Source organism: Hyperoodon ampullatus (genome assembly GCF_949752795.1).
Source record: "Hyperoodon ampullatus genome assembly, chromosome: 13".
NCBI lineage: Eukaryota > Metazoa > Chordata > Mammalia > Artiodactyla > Ziphiidae > Hyperoodon > Hyperoodon ampullatus.
This window is the reverse complement of record NC_136926.1, coordinates 11516220-11538932: the sequence shown is the minus strand read 5'-3', so window position 1 is coordinate 11538932 and position 22713 is coordinate 11516220. Positions and strand designations below refer to the sequence as shown.

At 45.5% G+C, this 22713-nt stretch overlaps 2 protein-coding genes across 2 annotated transcripts in view; one reads left to right on the top strand and one right to left on the bottom strand.

Annotated features, from left to right (window-relative positions):
• Window positions 1–6156, bottom strand: part of TAOK3 (TAO kinase 3) — a 189068-nt gene extending 182912 nt beyond the window's left edge. The window contains exon 1 of the mRNA XM_079716978.1: window positions 5910–6156. The gene's annotated coding sequence lies outside the window, so the exon portion shown is untranslated. The remainder of the gene's footprint in view (window positions 1–5909) is intronic.
• A 3633-nt stretch (window positions 6157–9789) lies between these two features.
• Window positions 9790–22713, top strand: part of SUDS3 (SDS3 homolog, SIN3A corepressor complex component) — a 38606-nt gene continuing 25682 nt past the window's right edge. Inside the window, exons 1-6 of the mRNA XM_079717523.1 lie at window positions 9790–10071; window positions 12330–12399; window positions 14977–15032; window positions 16855–16926; window positions 18587–18606; window positions 19830–19986. Of these exons, the coding sequence (XP_079573649.1) occupies window positions 9930–10071; window positions 12330–12399; window positions 14977–15032; window positions 16855–16926; window positions 18587–18606; window positions 19830–19986 (517 nt within the window). The 5' untranslated portion in view covers window positions 9790–9929. The remainder of the gene's footprint in view (window positions 10072–12329; window positions 12400–14976; window positions 15033–16854; window positions 16927–18586; window positions 18607–19829; window positions 19987–22713) is intronic.

Sequence of the window (22713 nt, the reverse complement as noted above, 5' to 3'; positions counted from 1 at the left end):
TTAGAGACCTAAATGTAAGACTGGACAGTATAAAACTCTCAGAGGAAAACATAGGAAGGACACTCTTTGACAGAAATCACAGCAAGATCTTTTTTGATCCACCTCCTAGAGTAATGGAAATAAAAACAAAAAGAAACAAATGAGACCTAATGAAACTTCAAAGCTTTTGCACAGCAAAGGAAACCATAAAAAAGACGAAAAGACAACCCTCAGAATGGGAGAAAATATTTGCAAATGAATCAATGGACAAAGGATTAATCTCCAAAATATATAAACAGCTCATGCAGCTCAACATTAAAAAAACAAGCAACCCAATCCAAAAATGGGCTGAAGAGCTAAATAGACATTTCTGCAAAGAAGACATATAGATGGCCAAGAAGCACATGAAAAGCTGCTCAATATCACTAATTATTAGAGAAATGCAAATCAAAACTACAATGAGGTCACCTCACACCAGTTAGAATGGGCATCATCAGAAAATCTACAAATAACAAATACTGGAGAGGGTGTGGAGAAAAGGGAACCCTCTTACACTGTTGGTGGGAATGTAAATTGATATAGCCACTATGGAGAACAGTATGGAGGCTCCTTAAAAAACTAAAGATAGAATTACCATATAATCCGGCAAGCCCACTATTGGGCATATACCCAGAGAAAACCATAATTCAAAAAGACACATGCACCGCAATGTTCATTGCAGCACTATTTACAATAGCTAGGTCATGGAAGCAACCTAAATGCCCATCGACAGACGAATGGATACAGAAGATGTGGTACATATATACAATGGAATATTACTCAGCCATAAAAAGGAACGAAATTGGGTTATTTGTTGAGATGTGGATGGATCTAGGGACTGTCATACAGAGTGAAGTCAGAAAGAGAAAAACCAATATCGTATGTTAACGCATGTATTTGGAACCTAGAAAAATGGTACAGATGAACCAGTTTGCAGGGCAGAAATTGAGACACAGATGTAGAGAACAAACGTATGGACACCAAGGGGGGAAAGTGGTGGGGGGTGGGGGTGTGATGAATTGGGCAATTGGGATTGACATGTATACACTGATGTGTATAAAATTGATGACTAATAAGAACCTGCTGTATAAAAAATAAATAAAATAAAATTCTGAAAAAAAATAAACTAAATGTGATCATAAATATAATCTACTAATTTGCTGATTATTAATTCATTCACTCATTCAGTTCACATCTAGTGAGCATCCTTCATACTCTGTGCCTGGTACTATACTTGGCGTGGGGATGCAAAGATGATCAAGACCATCTCTAACCTCAACGTGCTCACAAATTTGTGAAAGACAAACACATGTAAACAGGGAACTGGTATACAATGACAGAAGAGAAATTTTCACAAGAGACAAGGGACGCATAAAGGTACGTGAAGCACAATGTAATTTTGTATCTCTGCTATTAAGTCTTGACCTAGATCAGCTAAAAACTATATTTATGTGGTTTTGGGAAATATTTGTGTATTTACACACAAAGCCTTCAAGAAGTAAATGCTAACGTTCACAGTAGAATGGAAAATTGGCCATGAACTCCAATTCTGTTTTGTGTGCCTACTCCCAAGACTAATGAGGTTATTAGTTTATTTAAGAGAGCATTCTTCCTTGATTAGTGCCATCTATTGTAATGGGTAAATAAAATGTATTTGAATTGTCATAAGCCTTGATTGCTATGGACCAAAGCCAGTGTTATTAGACAGAAAGTGACACATATAAAAATAAATACTGCACAGAGTCCTAGTTTGATTTGGAAATAAAAGGTTATCCCATTATCCATCAAAAATAGTGGAAGGAAGTAAAATTGAAGTCTTCCAATGAGTACTTCGATAATTGACTAAAATAATAAGTATAACAAATATGGGGTTGATTTTGCTATCCATATTTTCACTGAGGCCAGGGGTGAGGTGAAAGGGCCCCAAACATTAGACACCAGCATGTCAATTCCTAGGGTTAGGAGCTAAAGTCACATGGGCCACATGGGAGTAGGTTTTGCTAGGTGTAAAATGTTTATTCCAAGGCATGTTCCTTTTCTCACTCACTCTGGGGGTGATAAATGTGTATTTGTGAGGTAGACCATGGTTAGGAGTAGATCTGTGTTAAATCAAAAAACTGACCCCTATGTCATTCTGTTGTAAAATAGAAATAATTTACAAAGACTTTAAATATACTCCAATGTCTCTAACAAATCTCAGGTCAGGCAGAAAAAAATGCATTAGGTTGACTTATAAAGTATTTAGGTAACTTTAACAACATGTACCTGGAATGATAAAATTTATCAATTTAATTCCTCCTATCATAAAAATTCTGAATACTTGTTTTTAACTTGGTTGCCCATAGCTTGTAAATGAGTTACATCACGTTTTGGCCCATAAATTCAACACATCTAATCCATAATTAGTTAGACATTAATTTTTTTTTACTAAGGTCACTCTGAATTTAAGAATAGTAACAGGGGCCTCCCTGGTGGTGCAGTGGTTGAGAGTCCGCCTACTGATGCAGGGGACACGGGTTCGTGCCCCGGTCCGGGAAGATCCCACATGCCACGGAGCGGCTGGGCCCATGAGCCATGGCCGCTGAGCCTACGTGTCCGGAGCCTGTGCTCCGCAGCGGGAGAGTCCACAGCAGTGAGAGGCCGGCGTACCGCAAAAAAACCCAAAAAAGAATAGTAACAAACTTTTAATGTATCCTCACAAATGACAAAGTAACCAATTAAATGGATGTTATAATTAAATAATCACAAAACTAAACTGTACATTATCCCATAACTCAAAATTACTAGTTCAAAACTATCCTCTCTGATTGACGGGAATCTCTCACTGAAGATTGAAAAGAAGTCTTCTCTTAGGACAGTCACAAAGCACTTTTCGATGGAAGCTTTCCCTCTGTCTGTCTGTCAGTGTACTTTCTTTTTAGCGGGAGGGAAGAAACAAAGACTGGAAGAAAAGACTATAAAGGAAAGATGCTTTTAATGGCTCTAAAATAAACTCTAAATAAATAGGCTCTAAAGTAAAAGTACCAATAGTTAGTTTTCATTCATTTTCCCATATCACTGAAACCAACAAGTATGAACACGGATCAGCAATGAGAACTTTTACTCAGATTGGCTTAAACATTAAACCACATTGGATATCAAGGTAGACTCTGAGATTACAATGGTTTGACTGTATATGACTCAAGTGGTAAAGAAAGTATAAAGTGGGTTATTGTATTTACTGGGCACTACTTGCATCCTGCTAAACTAAGACTAAGGATGGTTTAAGAACTCTACACCAGAAAGAACCTGCATTCTCCGGTGGCTATAACCGCTCATATGGAAGTGTAAGGCTCCTTCTTATTAACCTCTTCTTTTGATTATATTTTTCAATGGAAAAGAAAGAGTTAAAATGAGCATAGGTGTAACTAATTTACATATTAATAGCTTCTCAAAGTGTAGTTTTAGTGTGTGAAACAAATGAAAATAAATTCCCACAGAATTCCTACCCTCCTAACCTAAGCCCCCCACCCCCTGTCCCTGGGAATAGTTACTATAGACCCTTCCTATCACTAAAAACTCTATTACAATGACACTTTTCATTTGCACCAGACAGAAATGAGCTAACAAGCATGATGCAAGAGCTTATCTGCTCAAACATTTAAACATTTCTATTACTTTGCAGAATTACTGTTACTGAGATTCCCAATCCTTCCAAAGACCATTTCCTACGTTACACGTCCTACATAATGAATACATGCCCCTTGTAAATAACCCTCTTGAGTTAACTGACCTTACTTTTACTTAAATTCTACCTACAGTTCTGGAAAATAAATTTAATATAAAAGAAGTTACATCTTAAATATATTTTATTTTATATCTCATATTTTAAATTTGTGTTTGTGTATTTACTGTTGTTCCCCTCACCTCCATAACTTCTGTTTCTTAGGGGAGGACGTCTAGTTGGTGGAATTTTCATAACCACACCAAGCTCCATGCTCTCTGAAACCATATAAAAACTGTTCTGCATCAGGTAATATCAAACAAGAATCCTCAAGTGACACGTTCCCTCTACTTATTATCACCCTGATGTCAGATGTCTTCAGTAATTTTTGTCTTGGATTTAAAAGGCAGTTCTCTGTAAGCCTTCTACATTATGTCTTTGGGAAACAGGACAGCATTCCTTTCTTCCTCTTAGTTGCCCATTACTGAACATGGGCAAAGGCTTCCAATAAGACATTATTCTAAACCTGAAACAAAGAAGATATCTAAATAACTGCAAAATGATAGAGTAATTACATTCCCTAGTATTTCCCCCAAACCATCATTTTCTAAGTCTGCTTCTATGAAAAAGAAGCTCTTCGCAAAGATACGGGGTGAGGAGAAGCAACACACAGAGAAAAAGAGGTTAAAACATTCAAATGCAAAACTGCTGGGTGCAACCATAACAAAGCGTGTGCATTCAGGAGAACATTCGAGAGGTAGTCGGGGCGGTATTAACATATTCTAAGTACTCCAAACAACTAGCCTGGTCATTAATTTAATTTTCATATCCGTCAAAGTAGGACGTTGCCCCCCAATTCGCACCCCCTATCGCTTTCCACTATTCGTTTCAGCATTTTAATAGACACACACTTGCCTCCCACCAGCGCGTACGGTGTCCGGTTTAAATAGGCTTAATTATCTCTATCCTTAGCTTGTCCTGGAATTATGTCTAAAACTCAGTCCTGGTAGCTTTTAGAATTAGAAATCTAATTGGAAAGTGCTGTTAGTTTGGCGACTCCAAAACCTCTTTTCAAAATTTAGTTTGATCTTCCAACTATCTTTCCAACACATCAAAGATAAACAGTCCAACTTAGTATATAGTTCCTTTGAGTCTGCATTGTAAACACTGATACGGACGTGCTGCCGAACGTGAAAAAGTTTCTGAGCTCCCTGCTGAGCCGAAGTGAAAAAGACAGGGTCTATCAAAATAAACAGCCTAATTAATCCAAAACCTGCATCTCCAAAAGGGTCCCTTTCCCTTTCCACTTGGTTTGTGGTGAGTTAAAGAAGCCCTCTCCAACTTTTTACATCCCGATGAAGTTATCGAGGTCAGGAAGCCCCTCACTTTCAAGGCATCCAAGCCCAACTCGGAGAAACAAACGGGAAGCCAGGGGGCCAGTGAGAAGAGGTCCCCAGCCCCTCGCTCCTGCCCTTTCCAAGATCCCCGCGCTTCGGCCAGACCCTCCAGCCTGCGCGTTCTCCTAGAAGATGTCTCATTACATAATCCCCTTCCCTTAGAGTCACCCACAGAGTCACGGGGGCTCAGGCGGTCCCCCGTCTCCCACTCCGCCCTTAGGAAGCTCGGCTGAGTGCACCCGGGGAGAGGCGGCCGGCTGTCCCGACTCGCCCGGCGCCGCGACCCGGACCCAAGCCCCCTCTCCTCACCCACGCGGGGCGGGGCCGCGCCTCCACCGCACGACCCCCGGGTCCCCGCTCAGACCCGGGTCCCCAGCCCCCAGGGGGTCCCCCGTCACAGTCGCTGTTCCAGCCCCTCTCGGGGTCCCCCAACACACCTGCTGTCCCAAGCCCTCTCGGGGTCCCCTTGCCGCTAAGAGCCGCTGTCCTTGCCCATTTCAGGGTCCCCTCCCTTGAGAAGCACTGTCCTGGCTCCTCTGGGGGTGCCCCTTCAGACCCACTGTTCCAGCACTTCTGGGGGTCCCCTCCCTTCACACCCGCTCTGTCCCAAGTCCTCTCGGGGTCCCCCTCTCAGACCCGCGGGGCCGGCCCCTCTGGGGATCTCTCCACAGTCCAGACTGTCAAACCCACTCCCGGAACTCCCCTCACTCGGGTCCTCGCCGACCCCACTGCGCCCTGGGTCCCCTCGCCCCGACTCACTCTGTCACCTCCCCGCGCCCCGGTGTTCTCACCTCAGACCTGCTGTCACCACTCCGGGCCCGGCGTCGCCGCCGCCGCTTCCTCTCCCACACTTGTTACCGAGTCGCTCTTCTGCCGCTTGTTCCCCGGTGGATCCCCGGGTCCAGTCGTTGAGTGTCGGGTCCGGCCGCGCGGAACCTCCGCCCGCGGTCTACGCGTCGGGTCCCACTCTCTCACGCAGGTCCCCACAGCCGCCGCCGCCACCACCGGGAGCCACACGGACCCTCCCGCGGCCGCCGCTGCTGCTGTCCGAGGTGCGGCTCCTGCCAGGGGTGGCCAATCGCACCCGATTGCGCCGAGCGCGCTCCGCCCCGCCGTCCCAGCCCGCCCGCCCCCTGCCCCCGACCACGCCCCCAGCCAGGCTCCGATAGGCTCTCTACTGACCTTCCCTGATCGCAGGGCGCAGACCTGGGGCCGGATATAGGTACTTGATTGGAGGTGCCTGGGAAGCCGAGCTGTCGATGGCGCCCGAAGATTGGCGAAGTTGAAGGTGGGCGGTGCGGGACGGGGCAGGGTTTCCTCAGATGCGGAAGAGCTTGCAACTTCAGTTACCCACTGGCCGCCTCGGGTGCGGTCCGCCTTGTTTGTGCTGAGTTGGGGTCAAAGTTCATGGCACTCTTCACTGAGCCTTTACTTTTCTTGGGAGACTCCCAGAGGCCGAGGCCCTCTGGGACTCCCTGGGACCACCATGTTAGAGCCTTTGAGGCCCCCATTCCGCCGTTAGACCTGGCACAGCTTTCTAAGTAATTCTGCCATAAATTAATAATGGCATTTATTTACTCAGGACTTGTAAATTTCCTGGATTTAAAGTCTTTTATATCTTTGGCAAGGGAGTTGCCCTTACTTGCACTGCCTTCAACAGACGTTAGTTTGATGCTGTTGGGGGAAAAAATCTATATACTAGATGCATACTCAGCACAATTAGGCATTCAACACTGACGGGGCACATTTTGATAGGTACAAGGACAAAGCTTAAGAAATACTCACTTTGTGGGTTATGATAATCATTTTGACAAGTAGGAACAGGAACTGTGTGGTAGGGGAACCCTTGTTAGCTTTAGCAAGGCTTCAGTAAGCCTGTTCAGCATATTCTTTTTCAGGGCCACAGGAGATGATTTTAATGATTTTGTGGGAACTAATGGCCAAAGTATAATGAACTTTGACCCAAGTGCAACTCGTGATAACCAGAGACCCATCTTGACCCAAGCTGCAAGATGGAGGTTGCCAGGGGTGAAAGTGCCTGGTGTTAACTCAGAGCCATTCTTTATATATTTTTTGTAAAACTGGATATGTTGATTAAATCAATACTGGAAACTGAAAACTGCTACCTTCACCCCTAAATCCTAAAGTTTATGAACTTTGTGAAGACATTGTTTCACTTCAGGAACACAGTGTGTTCCTAAGCATTGTCAGATGTATACAGGACTTAGCTCTTAGAAAACTTTCCATCATTAACTCTTTTTTGTTTTAACTCCTGCTAACAAAATTTGTGTTCTAAGCACTATTCATGTTTTTCCTAGTGTTTTAAAATCATACCCATTCCAATTAAGATGCTCCCCTTTAAGATTTGAGTGTTAGGGTATGTAGAGAGGGCCTGTAGAAGAGTGCTGGCAGTACTTCCTCTAAAATGAATTTGGATGTAGATGTCTCCCGAGCGATGTGACTGAGTGCCATTTTGGGAAGGGATGTAGAGAGATTTCAAGGTGGTAAAAAGGGAACTTGGCTTTAAGGGAACTTGATTTTTACAGACTGTCCAAAATCATATTAGACAACTATAAAAGTTGGGTAAGACTACAGTCATGAGAGAATTTTTTTGACTAGGTACTCCTCCTTTACTGAGTGTTTATGCTACCAGTTGCAACATGGACAGAAGAAATGGGGTAGATTATCACAACGCAAGTATTCAGTTCTGTCTAGTCATATTAAAAAATGCATGATCATTAACGTATGTTATTTGCAGCCAAGAAGACAAAATGTGGGACTTCCCTGGTGGTGCAGTGGATAAGACTCCACGCTCACAATGGAGGGGGCCCGGGTTCGATCCCTGGTCAGGGAACTAGATCCCACGTGCATGCTGCAACTAAGAGTTCACATGCCACAACTAAGAAGCCCATGTGCCGCAACTAAGACCCTGTGCAACCAAATAAATAAATAAATAATTTTAAAAAAGAAGACACAATGTAAGCAAGATAAAAATGCCAGTGTCTTGAAAGAAAACCAATTAGCAATGATATCAACTCTTTTTTTAAAAAAATTCGATAAATCATTGTATTGATGAACTCTAATTTTTAAAATGTTGGTGCTTGGTTTGGTCTATGATTATTGCTATTGATGGAAATGCAAGTTGGTCAAGATAGTCAATTACAAATAATTTAGATGTGACCTAACAGCATAAAGAAAGAAAATGACTTCATCCTTTGGACAAGAGACAGCTTTGAAATTCTAGTTTAAATGTTGACAGTGGACCTACAGGGAGCCATGAGAATGCCTCTTATTTAGCATTGCAGCATTCCATTCTGAAAATTCTTGAGTTTTGTTGGGAGGAAGAATCCCTCACAAGTACAGGCAAGATTTTAATTACAACAAGGTAGAAAATAAGAAATGTTAAAATAAATGGGATGAGAATATATTTTTTCACTTTGAGGAGACTTTGTGGGGGCCAATTCAGAGATAAATTTGGTCACAAAGGATCTGAGAATCAGAATACTGGGTTCCAGTCTGGCTTTTACATCTGTGTTCAAGTTTACTGCTTGTACGTTACTTTTTTTTTCTATGGAGACTTGGGTGCAACGTAAAGAGTAGGGTTACTTTGGACAAACCATTAACCATCTCTGGGCCCTTTTATGCCTTTTCTTGCTACACACACCAAGACAAAGGACATCCTCAATTTGTTCATTAAGCAAAGCTTATAACACCGTGTCCCCTTCTATTCAGAGATAATCACACAAATTAATTCATGCAGATATTCAACTCTCTTGTTTTCCAAGTTACCAGCTAGCACCTTCCTTTCCTGAGCCTAATTAACTTTCTGCAGGCAAATGTTCCACTTGCTCAGTTGAGAGTTGGTTAGCAAGTTATTGGATTGGGGAAAACCACCTTTTAAAAAATTTATATTCTGAGAAATATGAGGCAGCTGTACTGTAGAGGACCTGGGTCTGAGAGTCTAAACAAGGCAGCCTGGACGCTTTTTTTTTTTTTTTTAAGGCAATTGACAGCTCTTTTCTTATCTGTGAAATCGGGATAACACCGTATTGAACAAACCTACACAAAAAGAAAGGTCTCCCACCGACTGGGAAAATACAGTTTTGCTGACCCCAGGATGGAATATTAGCATCCTCGTTTTTATTTTAGTTCTTAATAAAGCGCTAATTAGTCGGAGGGGAGCCACGCTCCTTTTCTTCGGGATGATCACGCGAACTCTAAATGTCTAGGTTTCCCGACCTATAAATGGGATGGCTCATGCCGTTCACCTGTTTAAATTAAAGAGACCACCTCCACCTGCCAAGAGCCCTTCAAATCTTCTGCCTCCCAAGTTCCTAAAAAAAAAAAAAAAAAAAAAAGTCTTTAGTTTTGGCTCCAGGCGGCGCCTAGCGGCTGTTTTCGGAAGTGGCCTCTGAGCTTCGGGGTCCTTGCCGCGGTTGGGCCTACCCAAGGATTTGCCTAACTCCAGAGAGCCTGTCTCCGCCTTTCACTACCCGTTGAGGATTTTAAAGACGGCGATGAAGGAGATGGGGTTAAGACGAAGGGGGCGTCAGGCGGCCTCTCCACTCCCTCTAGGATAGCGAAGTCAGGCGGTCCTCGGGCAGCTCCCGACCCGGAAGTCGCCGCCGGCGCGAGGCCCCCGTTGCCGAGAGCGAGCGCGCGGGGCGGAGCTTGGCGAAGACAGGGAAGGGGTAGCCGGGGCTCCGGCTCTTCGAGTTGGCTGCTCCTTCGGGCGCTGCTACGCGGACGTGAAGTCCGCAGGGCGGGTGGCCCTATCCTGGGTGGCACGCTCAGCTGCGGGCCGAGGCGACATGAGTGCTGCGGGGCTGTTAGCTCCAGCTCCGGCCCCGGCTGGCGCGCCGCCGGCTCCGGAGTACTACCCCGAGGAGGACGAAGAGCTGGAGAGCGCCGAGGACGACGAGCGCAGCTGCCGGGGCCGCGAGTCGGACGAAGGTACGTTTTCCGGCGGGCTGGGCAACCCCGGGCGGGGATGGGGCTGCCTGGGAGAGGGGCGGGGCGGCCTCTGGGGTTTGGGGGCGGCTGAAGGGGCCGCCGGGAGGAGCGCGGCTCCCGGAAGTTATCCGGACAGGTGCTGTGGAAGACGAAGCCCTGAGGACGTTGTATTCCTACAGTTATGCGGAGAAGGGCCTTAAGAAGCTGTGGTCAGAGCTGTAGGTCCCTTTAAGATTCTGCCCCTCTTCCCTCAGCTGTCTCTGAACCTCAGGTCTTCACTGGTTGGAATGAGAAAGCCATTCATTGGGTCCACGGAGTACTCCTCTCTTTTTAGTTCCTGAGAGGCTCAGGGCAAAGCCCGGTTTAGCTTTCTAGTTACACAAGGTGCCTCTCTCCCCCTACCCCGGGGAAATGCTTAAGTCAGCCCTACTTTGGGCAGTGCGGGACAGGTTGGTTAAAAGTACGAGACCTGGAACCAGGCAAATCGAATTAGGTGTAAATTTGGCTCACTGAACCCAGCTTAATATTAGACAATTTATAATACTTAGGTTTCCGAGCCCCAGTTTCCCCAACTGCAGTGAGGCTGTCAGTAGTACCTACTTCCTAGCGTAGGTGCGAGGATAAAATGAGATACAGGCGTAAAGCACGTGGCTTGGTCCTTGGTCGAATACTCAGTTTTCAACATTGGGGAAACAGGCACAGGGTCGGGGTGGGGCGGGAGATAGGGATTTGCTTAATGGTCCTCAGGTGTTGTGTTTTCAGTTCCACACTCTTTACATTATGATTACTGCCTCTGAGAGCCTGGCTTTTCAAACTGGGCTTTATAAGCTTGGTAAGTTTGAGGAACACTGTGGAGTGGAGGAAGGAGCTGGCTGCAGGAGGAGAAAGATGAGGAAACACGAAAGGGCAAGAGTGAAGAAAGAGGAGATAAAAAGAGACGAACATATGGGTGAACAAAATAGGGCCGTGGAGCAAAAGCTAGACCAGCTGTTTGGAATCAGGAGTATGTTTTATTCATCTCAGTTCCCCAAGTGCCAAGTACTGTGGCTGGCTGGCACGTGACTGCTCTGGGTAGGCTTCTTCACTGGAGGAGGGGAAAGGTAGGTGGAGGATTGAGTCTGCAACAACCTTTAAAAAGTCAGCTGTATGTGAAGATACAAAATTGAAGAAACTAATTACAATCTGGTTAAACTACATTTGAAGACAAGGCTTAACCAGAGAATTTGAATGTGAATCACTTGTACTGCTTTTAATGCCCACAAGGGGGAGCAGTGAAGCAAAAATTGATTTTTGTTCCCCCCCTCAAGTAGGGCTGTTGAAGTTAGGTAGACACTCCAGCCGTTTGCTTATTCTAAAAACAGTGTTTACGTAGAGAATGGACTTGAGGACACGGGCAGGGGGAAGGGTAAGCTGGGACGAAGTGAGAGAGTGGCATGGACATATACACACGACCAAATGTAAAACAGATAGCTAGTGGGAAGCAGCCGCATAGCACAGGGAGATCAGCTCAGGGAGATCAGCTCGGTGCTTTGTGACCACCTAGAGGGGTGGGATAGGGAGGGTGGGAGGGAGACGCAAGAGGGAGGGGATATGGGGATATATGTATACGTATAGCTGATTCACTTTGTTATACAGCAGAAACCAACACAACATTGTAAAGCAGTTATACTCCAATAAAGATGTTAAAAAATTAAAAAGAATGTTTAAAGTGTTCTGAAACAGTTTCTGTTTGATCTTCTTGTCTTGTTCCCTCTCCCTTTGAAAATATTTCGGTTATTAGAGTTTCTTTAGTTGTTTTGGATTCTCCTTTGTATATATGATGTAAAATCTTTTAGGGGTTCAAACTGTTATTTACCAGAAGAGAATGTACATATTAGGTTGTTTTGGAGTAGTGAGCAGGGCTTGCTGCCTGTAGTTTTCCAGTCTTAACACCCACATATCCTTTAACTGAACTGCCAGCGTTGTTTCTGCTGAAGTCGCAGCCTTGAGTGTGACCACCTGTGTCTGATGCACTCTGTTCTCTGGCTGCACTTCAGATAAAGGCAGGCTCTTTGGATAAATGTGGCTGTGTACAAGTTGTAAATGGCGTTTTCTTTTCTGAAGTAATTGGATGTAATATTTTTCATTGATGGCTTCACGCAGGCCTGCATTGAGTAGAAATTCATTTTATAGAAGTTTGTGAAGTGTCACTGTGTCAGGTGATACCAACTCTACGAATTACAATTTTAACAAATCTTCTTCCCTGATTTTTTACACAGACACTGAGGATGCTAGCGAAACTGACCTGGCAAAGCATGATGAAGAAGACTATGTAGAGATGAAGGAACAGTGAGTATGGTTTTTACATTTCTTCTTTGGAATACAGAATCGACAAGGGCATCTTTAATAGTGATTTCGTATGTATGGTTTTCATGTAGTGCTTCCAAAGACCATGCATATGTGTGCAATTTCCCCCCTTTAAATTTGTCACATTTAATCACTCTTCCTGTGATAAGAATCTTTTGAGGGAAGGCTAGAAAGAACCTGGAGGGAAATGTTCCCGGGAAATAAGGCCATGTAACAGGAGAGAACCCTTGCCTTTTTTTTTTTCAATGTGAAGACCACTGCCCAGAGGGGGGAAGTGGTGTTTCACAGCTCCTTGGTTCTCAGATGGGCGTGAGCCCACCAAGCACTGACTACAAGCTGGACGGCGATGCCCGGAGAGCTCGGGGAGACCAGGATTGGAGAGCAGGGCTCCTGACTCCTCCAGCGCCCTTTCCCCTTACCCGCACCCACACCCAAGCCTCCAGCAGAGCCACACCTCAGAGAAACTAAAACCACTCCCTCTGATCGGAAACTTATGGGCAAGACAGTATAACAGAGATCTGATAAGTATTTGTGGAATGTATTTTGAGGATCTTGATTCGGTTTTTTAAATTATTTACCATCAAACTGGATGATCCACATCCCTTTCCTTATAGAATGTTTTCCATATACACGAATGTTTTGTGACCATCCTCTGGATTCTGTCATCCTTTTCAAGCTTTGGAATCCAAAGGGGAAGCTCAGCTAGATCTGACCAGTGCCAAATAAAGGATTGCTTTAATAATTGATGTCATTTTTCTCACAGCTTCAGCCCTGAAACTGTGCTGGCTTTTTATTTTACTTGTACTCTCTCCAGGCTTCTTACTGACTTACCTGGACCCATTTGAGATGTATTTTTACATACCTATTCTTTTTCCAAATCTGAATTTTGTTGTTTACTTCTTTTTTTTTTTTTTTTTTTTCGGTACGCGGGCCTCTCACTGCTGTGGCCTCTCCCGTTGCGGAGCACAGGCTCCGGACGCGCAGGCTCAGCGGCCATGGCTCATGGGCCCAGCCGCTCCATGGCATGTGGGATCTTCCCAGACTAGAGCACGAACCCGTGTCCCCTGCATCGGCAGGCGGACTCTCAACCACTGTGCCATCAGGGAAGCCCTGTTGTTTACCTCTTGAATCTGTTAATACTCTCTTTCAAAGACCAACTAAGAATTCAAAGGCGTAGTCTGGCACACTCACTGTGGTGGAAAATTAAATACGGAAAATTAAACACCATTTCCCCCCTCTGGGCAGTGGTCTTCACGTTAAAAAAAAAAAATTAAATATTGGGTTCCAAATATTGACTTCTTGTGTGCAGCTTACTCACCCTTTCCCTCTCCTATACTTGGTGTGTTTAAGTGAACGTACCCCTTAATATTTGATGGTGTAGAAAATAATTTTGATTAAAACTGAATGCCCTTTGTGATTCAAGATGAGCATTGAAAGCATCAGCATTCTCGCTAAAAGAATCAGGCCTGGAGACTTCCCTGGCGGTCCAGTGGTTAAGACTCCAGTCTTCCAATGTAGGGGACGCAGGTTCCATCCCTTGTCAGGGAAATAAGATCCCACATGCTGCACAGCACAGCCAAAACAAAAAACAAAAAAGGCCTTCCGTGTAATTCTCAGATTCTGCCTACTCTTCCTCAGCCTGTAGACAGGCAGGTTGTGTTTGCAGTCCTTACTGGAGTAATCGAGAGGCTGTCGTGCCTGTTACCTGTTGGACGGGTTGCAAGTCCTGTTTCTGTCACTGTGAAATTGGGGATGTTTTTCTGGTAGAAGCAAAAATATTGCTGAAATGTGACTGACGTGTGAAATCCACCATTCAGACAGACTTACCAGGATATATAATTGCCTATAATCCATTCAGCGTGAGTGGGGAGAAAACATGCCAGGTTCTTTTGCTTTGTGTGTACTGTGTGTTCTTATCCCACTGGGGCTGCAAATAAATCCTGCATTTTAACTTTTGTTACTGAATTGCTGTCATTTCTCTGATCATAAAAGAGAAGTGTTTTTTAAAAATGACGTGAAGGTTTATTAACTTAGTGCTTACACAGCAGTGCTATCTATATAGAAAAATGTGCTGGAGGCATAGTCTTACTCCTTTGGAACTTATGATCTGATTGTAGAGCTGATATGAGAGCTGCATTTAACGCTTTTTACGTTTTCATGTGTATGTCACGCTTCTGAATCCCCAAGAAAATGGCATCACACTTCCAATCTTTCTGTGTGTGTTCTTGCCTAACTGTGTTTATCATTGTCATTTATTTATTTAAACTTGCATGTCTTCGTATTTGTAGATTTTAGACTGATTCTCTAAAGGTGAGAGAACACCGGAGAATCTACAAAGCTGGGATACCATTCAAACCACAGAATCCTTGTCCCTTTCTGATCCCTTTAGCTGTGGGCACATTTTAAACCACCAGCAGACTTTAGTTTTCTCTCTCCCTAAGGGACATTAATGACATTTCCATAAAAGCCCAGGTAATTTCTGCATGTAGATTATTATTGAATTGGGTATTGGATGTTTTTGTCTCTGAGTGTGGCTTTCCTTTTTTTTTTTTTTAACAGGATGTATCAGGATAAACTGGCTTCTCTCAAGAGACAGTTGCAACAACTGCAAGAAGGTTGGTGTGTGATTTAATCCTTCTTTTCTAAACATCCTAATATCACACACCTTTGAGATCTGTGTATTTCACTTCTCAGTGAAGTGGGAGTGATTTAAAATTTGGTCTGGCTGATTTTAGCAGTCAGTAAAGTGGCAATTTTCAGACTTTTTTGAAATCTCAGTTAAGGCCTTCTGCAGAGCAAGAACTGGAAGCCGCCGTGCCTAAAGCTGGCTGTTTTTAGGAGAGATGCTCTTACCAAGGATAAATGTAATTGTACTGTTCTTTCTAAACGGAATGCTAACGAGCTGTGGGTCGATCTCACCGTGTTTTCTCTTTTTACTTTGTAAACTACAAGTGGGTTGTGTCTTGTTGAAGGCCGTTTGCTGCCAGAGGCAGTTCAGCACTGGGTAAAGAGCACAGGCTCTCCATTCCTTCAAGGCGGGCTTGAATCCCACCTGCACTGCTTTCTACAAATTTGACCTTGGGCACTTCACTGTCTCTTGCTTAATTTGTCTTCTAATCTGTGAAATGAAGAAAGTAGAGGCAGGTGAGATTGTGTGTGAGGGGCGACCAGCACCGCCGGGCAGCCGGTGACAGCCCAGCGTTGGTGGCTGCTGTCAGTAGCTCTTCAGCTTGCTTCTGTGGGGTCCCTGGCACTGAAACTGCTTCTCCATGAGGTACTTCCATTGCTTGGAGCAGCCCATCTTATATTGATTTCTCCTTCATAGTGAAACATGTTCCCGTGACTTGCGATCACACACTTTTGTTTTAGTTTTTCTTCCCATGGTAATGGAAGTATTGCCAGAGAAAGAAGTACGTCCCACTCTAGCAGGTCTGTAAGGTGTGCCCGGCAGGGTTGAGTGGGGGATTTTGAAAAAGATGCCATTAATATAGCCCACTGGGGACTTCCCTGGTGGCGCAGTGGTTAAGAATCCGCCTGCCAATGCAGGGGACATGGGTTCGAGCCCTGGTCCGGGAAGATCCCACATGCCGCAGAGCAGCTAAGCCCGTGCGCCACAACTACTGAGCCTGCCCTCTAGATCCCACGAGCCACAACTACTGAGCCTGTGCTCCACAACAAGAGAAGCCACCGCAACGCGAAACCTGCGCACCACAATGAAGAGTAGTTCCTGCTCGCCTCAACTAGAGAAAGCCCGCGCACAGCAACGAAGACCCAACGCAGCCAAAAATAAATAAATTAATTAATATTAAAAAATATGTATATATAGCCCACTAAAGCATTGTCATCCAAAAACACTTCCCACGCTAATTGGGACCCTCATTATTAGCTGCTCAGGGAAGAGCCATTTGGTCAGATGCTGTACTGAGTTTTCCAGTAATGTCACTAGCCACACACGACTATTTAAATTTAATTAAATAAAATTAACAATTCAGTTCCTGGCTTGCACTAGCCCCATTTCCCGTGCTCATAGCCACATGTGACTTGGGGCTGTCATACTGGACAGGGCAAAATAGACCATTTCCACCGTTGCACAGCAAGTTCTGCTAGATGGCATTGATCTAGACCTTACTGAAGGAGAGTGAGCTTTTTCCAGGAAAGGGAGGCCCACAGACCGAAACTGTAGCAGCCAGTGATGAGAGTCATTGGTGGGTGGGTGCAGCTTTCTTCTTCTACTCACTTGCTAGAGAGTCTTAAAGCCACTGGTTGGGGTTTCTGCTCTGCATCTTGCTTGGGAACCAAGTTACCTCTACTCACGGGTGCCTTTCCATGGTGTGTGTTTTACTCTAATGTTATTTAAAACATTCACTGTCGGTGCTTGAATACCAAAATGTAGAGCAGTTTGATCTTCATAGTAACTATTTTGTAAATCTCCATCAGGTACGTTACAGGAATATCAGAAGAGGATGAAAAAGCTCGACCAGCAGTACAGAGAGAGGCTGCGCAACGCAGGTGAGGCCCGCTCTTAACTGGATCAAATTTTCCTCCTTTGGCTGATCATCAACTGGGACGTAACATGGCCAGAAGAGCCATTCTCCAAAACGTGTTTCAGCTATCCCATTGTGGGGCGAGTTTTGGGGAAGAGAGACTCCAAAGCTGCACTTGTGTAGGACTGTTCATCTTCTTCCCCGATGAGTGGCCTTAGGCTGCTGTCCTTTCACTTTCTGATCCATTGACTTTCCAGCTTTCTATGGATGGAACCCTTCTTTGTTTCCTTCAGTGAGTAGATGCCCATGTCCATCAAGGCACAGAAAAGGAGCTGCAGGGTAGGGGGTGCAGGGAAGGTGGGCGATAGAGCTGCTGTGGCGACCCAGCACCCCTCTCCCCGCCCCACTCTAAGCTCCTGAGGCATCTCGTCAGGCATCTTTAAAATCCTCGGCCTTCTTCCTGGAGCCCCCTTTCAGCGGGGAAAGGGGGTGGTGCTGTGGAGGCTGAGGTCCCAGGTTGAGGGCTTCCTCCCATCCCTTAAGGGTTCAAGCCTTTTAGCACGCCTCTGCTCTTGGAGCCTCAGTTTCCCCATTTGGAGACAGCGCTGCTCATATCTCGTGGAACTGGTTTGAGTTGTAAGGAGGGAAAGAAAATTGATGTGAGCCATTTCTCTTAAGCGAGAACTGCAGGGTGAGTGTTGATTTGTCTTTCTGAATTCTACTCTCAATCCTGTGCTCTGTGTCTTTCATAAACATCCCCGCCACCCCGCCCCCAGGTGAAAATGCAGAGGGGCTCCTGAATCAGTCACACCTTGAGCTTCAAAAAGCAAATTCCGTGCGGAGCTGATCCGCCTGCTCTTGTTGTGTCTGGCATCTGGCTGCTTTGAAACAGCCGCCACCAGCTCCGAGTGCTACGTGTCGCTTGACTTGCTGGTGCAGAAGTGAAGTCTCCAAATGGCGCAGACTTCAGATATCTGGCCCGTTCACGTGGGTACTTCAGCAGTCAGGAGTGAGTGTGTTGGGCTGGGTGCACTTGGGCTCGTGTGCCTCACGCTTCCCGGTGCCAAGGTGATGAGGATTTCTGGGGGTTAGAAAATAGTGAGTGGCCGTTCCGTTTTCCTCAATTTTCTCATTCAACAGTTGATGGATGTCTAGATTCTTCATCTCGAATTCTTGAAACTCTCAAGATTTTATGTGTGACTGTGCATATGTGCTCTTTTATGGGGGGATGGATCCATAGGATCCTTCGGGTCTGCAAAGGAGGCCGTGGTCAGATGGGAACAGCACCCCCTGGAGTTGCCGCTCCACCAATAGTCTTTGTGGACCGTTTGCCGCAGCTCAGATGTCACCCAGAAAAGAAGCCGTGGACCTGTTTGGTTCCACATGCTCAGTGTGCACAGGACCTCTGGCTCGTACTGATTTCGCCAGGGCAGTGTGGTTCCTGCTCGCTTTCACCCTTGGGCAGTGCTGCCAGAGCGTGTTCTGTTCAGGGTCAGATTTTAACTAGACACTCATGCTTCTCGCATCCTACCCCTTCACATATATCAACAGCTTACTGACGGAGACGTTTTCTCCTTGCAGCATGTTTTCAGAAAGCAATTACTGCTTCTAAATGAATCCTAACGTCACTGTCTAGAAAGGTGGCATAGCCTGGTGAATCTAATTGCATGTTTTATCTCTTTCAGAACTCTTCCTCCAGCTGGAAGTAAGTACCACGGGTCTTCTGTGCTTGCAGGCTCATCCTGAGACTGGAATCTTGCTCTCCCAACCGATCCGATGGCCTTTCCTTCCATTACCACGTAGACAGCTGGGAAGCCCCCCGGAAGCCTCCGTCAGTGTTCTGTTTGACTGAAGGACATTTGGTCTCAGTTCAGAAATTCCATCTATTCGTTTGTTGGTTGGGCAGCTTCTGCTTATCACAGAGGGGTCAGGGGATACTCACACTTGACTGCTTTCTTGTCGACGCTTATCTCACGTTAAAGCCATTTGGGAGTATGTCTGAATTACAGTGGCCTAATAGTTTGTTATATTGGTCCTCAAAGCAGCCTGGTCTCTGAATTGGCTCCGTTTTACAGCTGAAACCCTGGTTGGGTTGGAAGGATGGATGAAGATCTTTCACTCAGCAGACGTCTGAGTGCTGGTTGCGTGGGAGGTGCGGCACTACAGGCAGAGATGAGGGCTGGAATCTGGGGTAGTGTGCTTGCTCCCGGGAGGCTGGTGTGGGGCACAGCTACGTTATGAGAGATGGTGTTAGGACTGAAGTCAGTGCAACACATGTGGCCACAGCCCAGGGAGTCACAGGGTCCACAGCCGTAGCCCACCAGGAGCCCCCTTGTTCTTCACTTAATGCAACAGTGAGATTTGGAAAATGGATGCGTATGCATTTATTTTACTCAGTATAATTTCAGGGTTTGGGTACCTCGGGGTTCAGGCACCTAAGAAGTGATCCTGTCCTCTCATTGGCCTTTATCTTGCTGTAAGCGTCAAAAAAAAAAAAAAAAAAATAGAGTGACTCAGGCCGTCTTGACTTGGTATCCTGTAACTATTTTAAATATAGATATTTCATCTGGAACGTACTATTTTCCTTCGAAATTGTGTCTTCAGAAGGGTTTATTTACTGTTTCTGAGAAACTTACATTCTGTTTTCACATACAATCCATAAAATATAAGATGTGGAAGAGAGGAAATAGATCTGAGCCATGAGTGAGGTATGCACGTAAAAACCAGAAGTGTGGTTCAGTTTCACGCATTCGTTGGAAAACTGGCTCCCAGACACCCTGTTTCTGTAAGTTGGTGTGTTGACTGCAGCTGTTTCTCTTCTTTCTAGTAAACGTATTTCCTCTGTGCTTGTGCGCAGAGCCAGGCTTTGTGTTGGAACCCTGGCTGCCAGGGTCATGTAGCCCCAGCCTGTGTTTCTCTTTTGCTCAGACTGAACAAGTGGAAAGAAATTACATCAAAGAAAAGAAGGCGGCAGTGAAGGAATTTGAAGACAAGAAGGTTGAGCTGAAAGAGAACCTGATTGCCGAGCTAGAAGAAAAGAAGAAAATGATTGAAAATGAAAAGCTAACGATGGAACTGACTGGAGGTATGAAAGCACCGCAGAGCAGGGTCCCGGGAGACCCGAGGGGGACCCTGGGGGGAGGGCGGTGCTCCAGTGCCGACTCCTGTTGGTTCCTCAGCAGAGCAGAGTGAGCTGAAAGGAGGGTGGGCTTCCACACGGTGGGTCAGAGTTCTAGCTCTGTCTTGTATTGGCTGTGTGACTTTAGTCAAGCCACTTAACCCCTCTGAGCCAATTTCCCCCTCTATAAAATGGGGCTGATCATATCTTATCTCACAAGACTGTGGTTAGAAATACGAGTGCCTAGTACAGGGCCCTGTACATAACAGATGCTGGGTAAATTAAAGGGTAGATCTTTATTAGTGACTGCAACTTCAGGCTTATGCTTTATTTAATGTAATTCCTGGGTCGGCTGCCATTCCTATCTTGGTTATATTCACAAATTACCCTGATCCCTCTGTGGTGGTAGGAATCCCTCTGCTTGTTTTTTTCGTTCTACCTTCATTATGGAAAAAGCATTGTCTTCCTTTGACCCGGGTGTGAGAACAGAGGCTTTGGCTGTGTCATCTGTGCTATTAGATCCCTTCGCCCCAGGTGTTACTGTGAACATTTCAGAAAGAGTTGTTACCATTTCAGCAGGGATAGCTAAACTGAACTGTTCTCTTGTAAAGGCAGGAAAGTTACGTTAGACTTGAAGCCAGTCCCTCCCTGGCCTTCTAGGATTCAGTCATCCGCATATGGGAACTCAGCAGGTTGTAGGCAAGTTTAGGGAGAGGCAATATGGGCTGCCTCTTCTGTTGCCACATGTAGACCAACAACGCTGAGAAAGATAGGATGGGAATTGGCTTGAATTGGCTATTTTGGAACTTGGCAAAATTTCTTTCCATCAGCAAATAGTGCAAGGCACATCAGTGGTGAGTTTGTCACTTGGGTATGTAAGTGACATGCCTTCCGCACACCCCAAAATTTCACTTTTATAATCATGTTCAGAAGGTCCTGGGGTTCTGGCATGTCTGATTTTTGTCTGGGTCCTTAAGAAATACATTGTTGTTATGTAAGTCCTTGGGGCTGACCTTGAAACTAAAAGTAACAGTTAAGAGCTGTATTTCCCCTTTGGTATTTCTGGTGCTGTTAGCTAACATGGCCCTCCCATTGACACAAACTTCTAGCTCCAGTCCCCACGATACACCGATGATCATGTGGTTGTGTCTAAAGTAGGGGTCTGACTCTTGAAAAATCTCTCTTCTGATATACCGTCCTCATTGAAAGACTTGACAAAAGGAATGAATTCCTTGCAGACCACTGACAGTGGCTCAGAAATGTGTTTTGGTGAGAATGGATGCTGAAACAGCATCTTCAGAACAGCGCCGTCTTATTCTTGTTGAAACGTTTTTTTAATTAAACTGCAAGCACATTGGTGCCTTGTCCGGTCCCAGTCGGCGTGCCTGTTTTCTGACCTGCACACCATCTTCTCTGACGGTGGCTCCGGCTGGCATTGACGCCTCATCGCTCTCCGTTAGAGCCGCCAGATGCTCAGAGCCTTCATTAGGCTGGTGGGAAATATTGTCAGTTTATAGCTGCTCCCTTTCCATCTGCAGGGAAGGCTGTCATCACCTCACCTGTGATTTGGCAGCCTAATTATTGACAAGCGATAGACGTTGTTTGGCCAGGCAGTTTTACAGCTGGAATCTTAACGGGGACAGTAGGCATCCTCAGTGACTTGAGCGGCCAAACCTGCCAGTGTAGAAAAGACAAGTAGATGGAGGGAAGTCATTTGTGATGCAGTAAAGTAGATTACAGAAGTGCTTAAAGCTAGCCATGGGCATTAAAGGTACCGATGTCCTTCCTCAAGCCGTTTGGTACCCTTGGTATGGAAAGCACTGCCAAGGTAATGATGGAGCGTCTAAAGAGAAGGCACTGGAGCTAGAAGGGTAATGAGCGCTTGCACAGATGGTGCTGTTACGGTGTCGACTTAAAGGCCTGGTTTCCTTCCTCTCACCGAGTGACTGATTTCACTTCTGTGGATTGATGCCTGGTATCAGTGTTGCCTGGCTCTGCCCAGAAAACATACCTCCTAAAATCTCCTTCTCCAATTCAACATGACGATCTCTTGAAAAACAAAGTGGAGTACGAGGCCGATGAGAAGCTTAAACCAGATAACGCATTGGAAACAGGCATACCCAGTGACCTACTCTGTCCAAACAGGATTTCCACCTTTCCAGCCATCTGTGGGAATTGGTGGGACGTTCTCTTCACCGCCTGAACCACTGGTGGAGAACCTGGGACAGCTGGGTTGTGCAGGCAGAAAGGTGTACTGTCGGCAGAGGAACTGGGATGGATTATAGGTTGGTGATTCCCCCACCTTGAATGCGTGTGTGAGTCAGCCGGGGGTCTAGATAAAATGCAGATTCTGGTTCAGGGGGTCTGGGGTGGAGCCAGTGATCCTGCATTTCTAACCACCTCTCTGGGGCTGGTGATGCTGTTGGTCAGACCACACTTGGAGTAGTGAGGTTATAGGTAGAATTACCTGAGGGTAACTTTTCTCTGCAGTTGAGGCCACGGTTCTCAGTAAACCCAGTAATCAATGAGAGCTTCATGAACTGGAAAACGTGGGGTACTCGATCATTTTTAGTTCATGTGTCCTCTTACCTCACGCCAGCCACCTTTTCTCCTTTCTGCCAACTGCCCACTAACTGCCACTTCATCTTTTTTAAGTTCTTGCCTCACCAGGGGCATCTTTCAACCTTCAGGCCC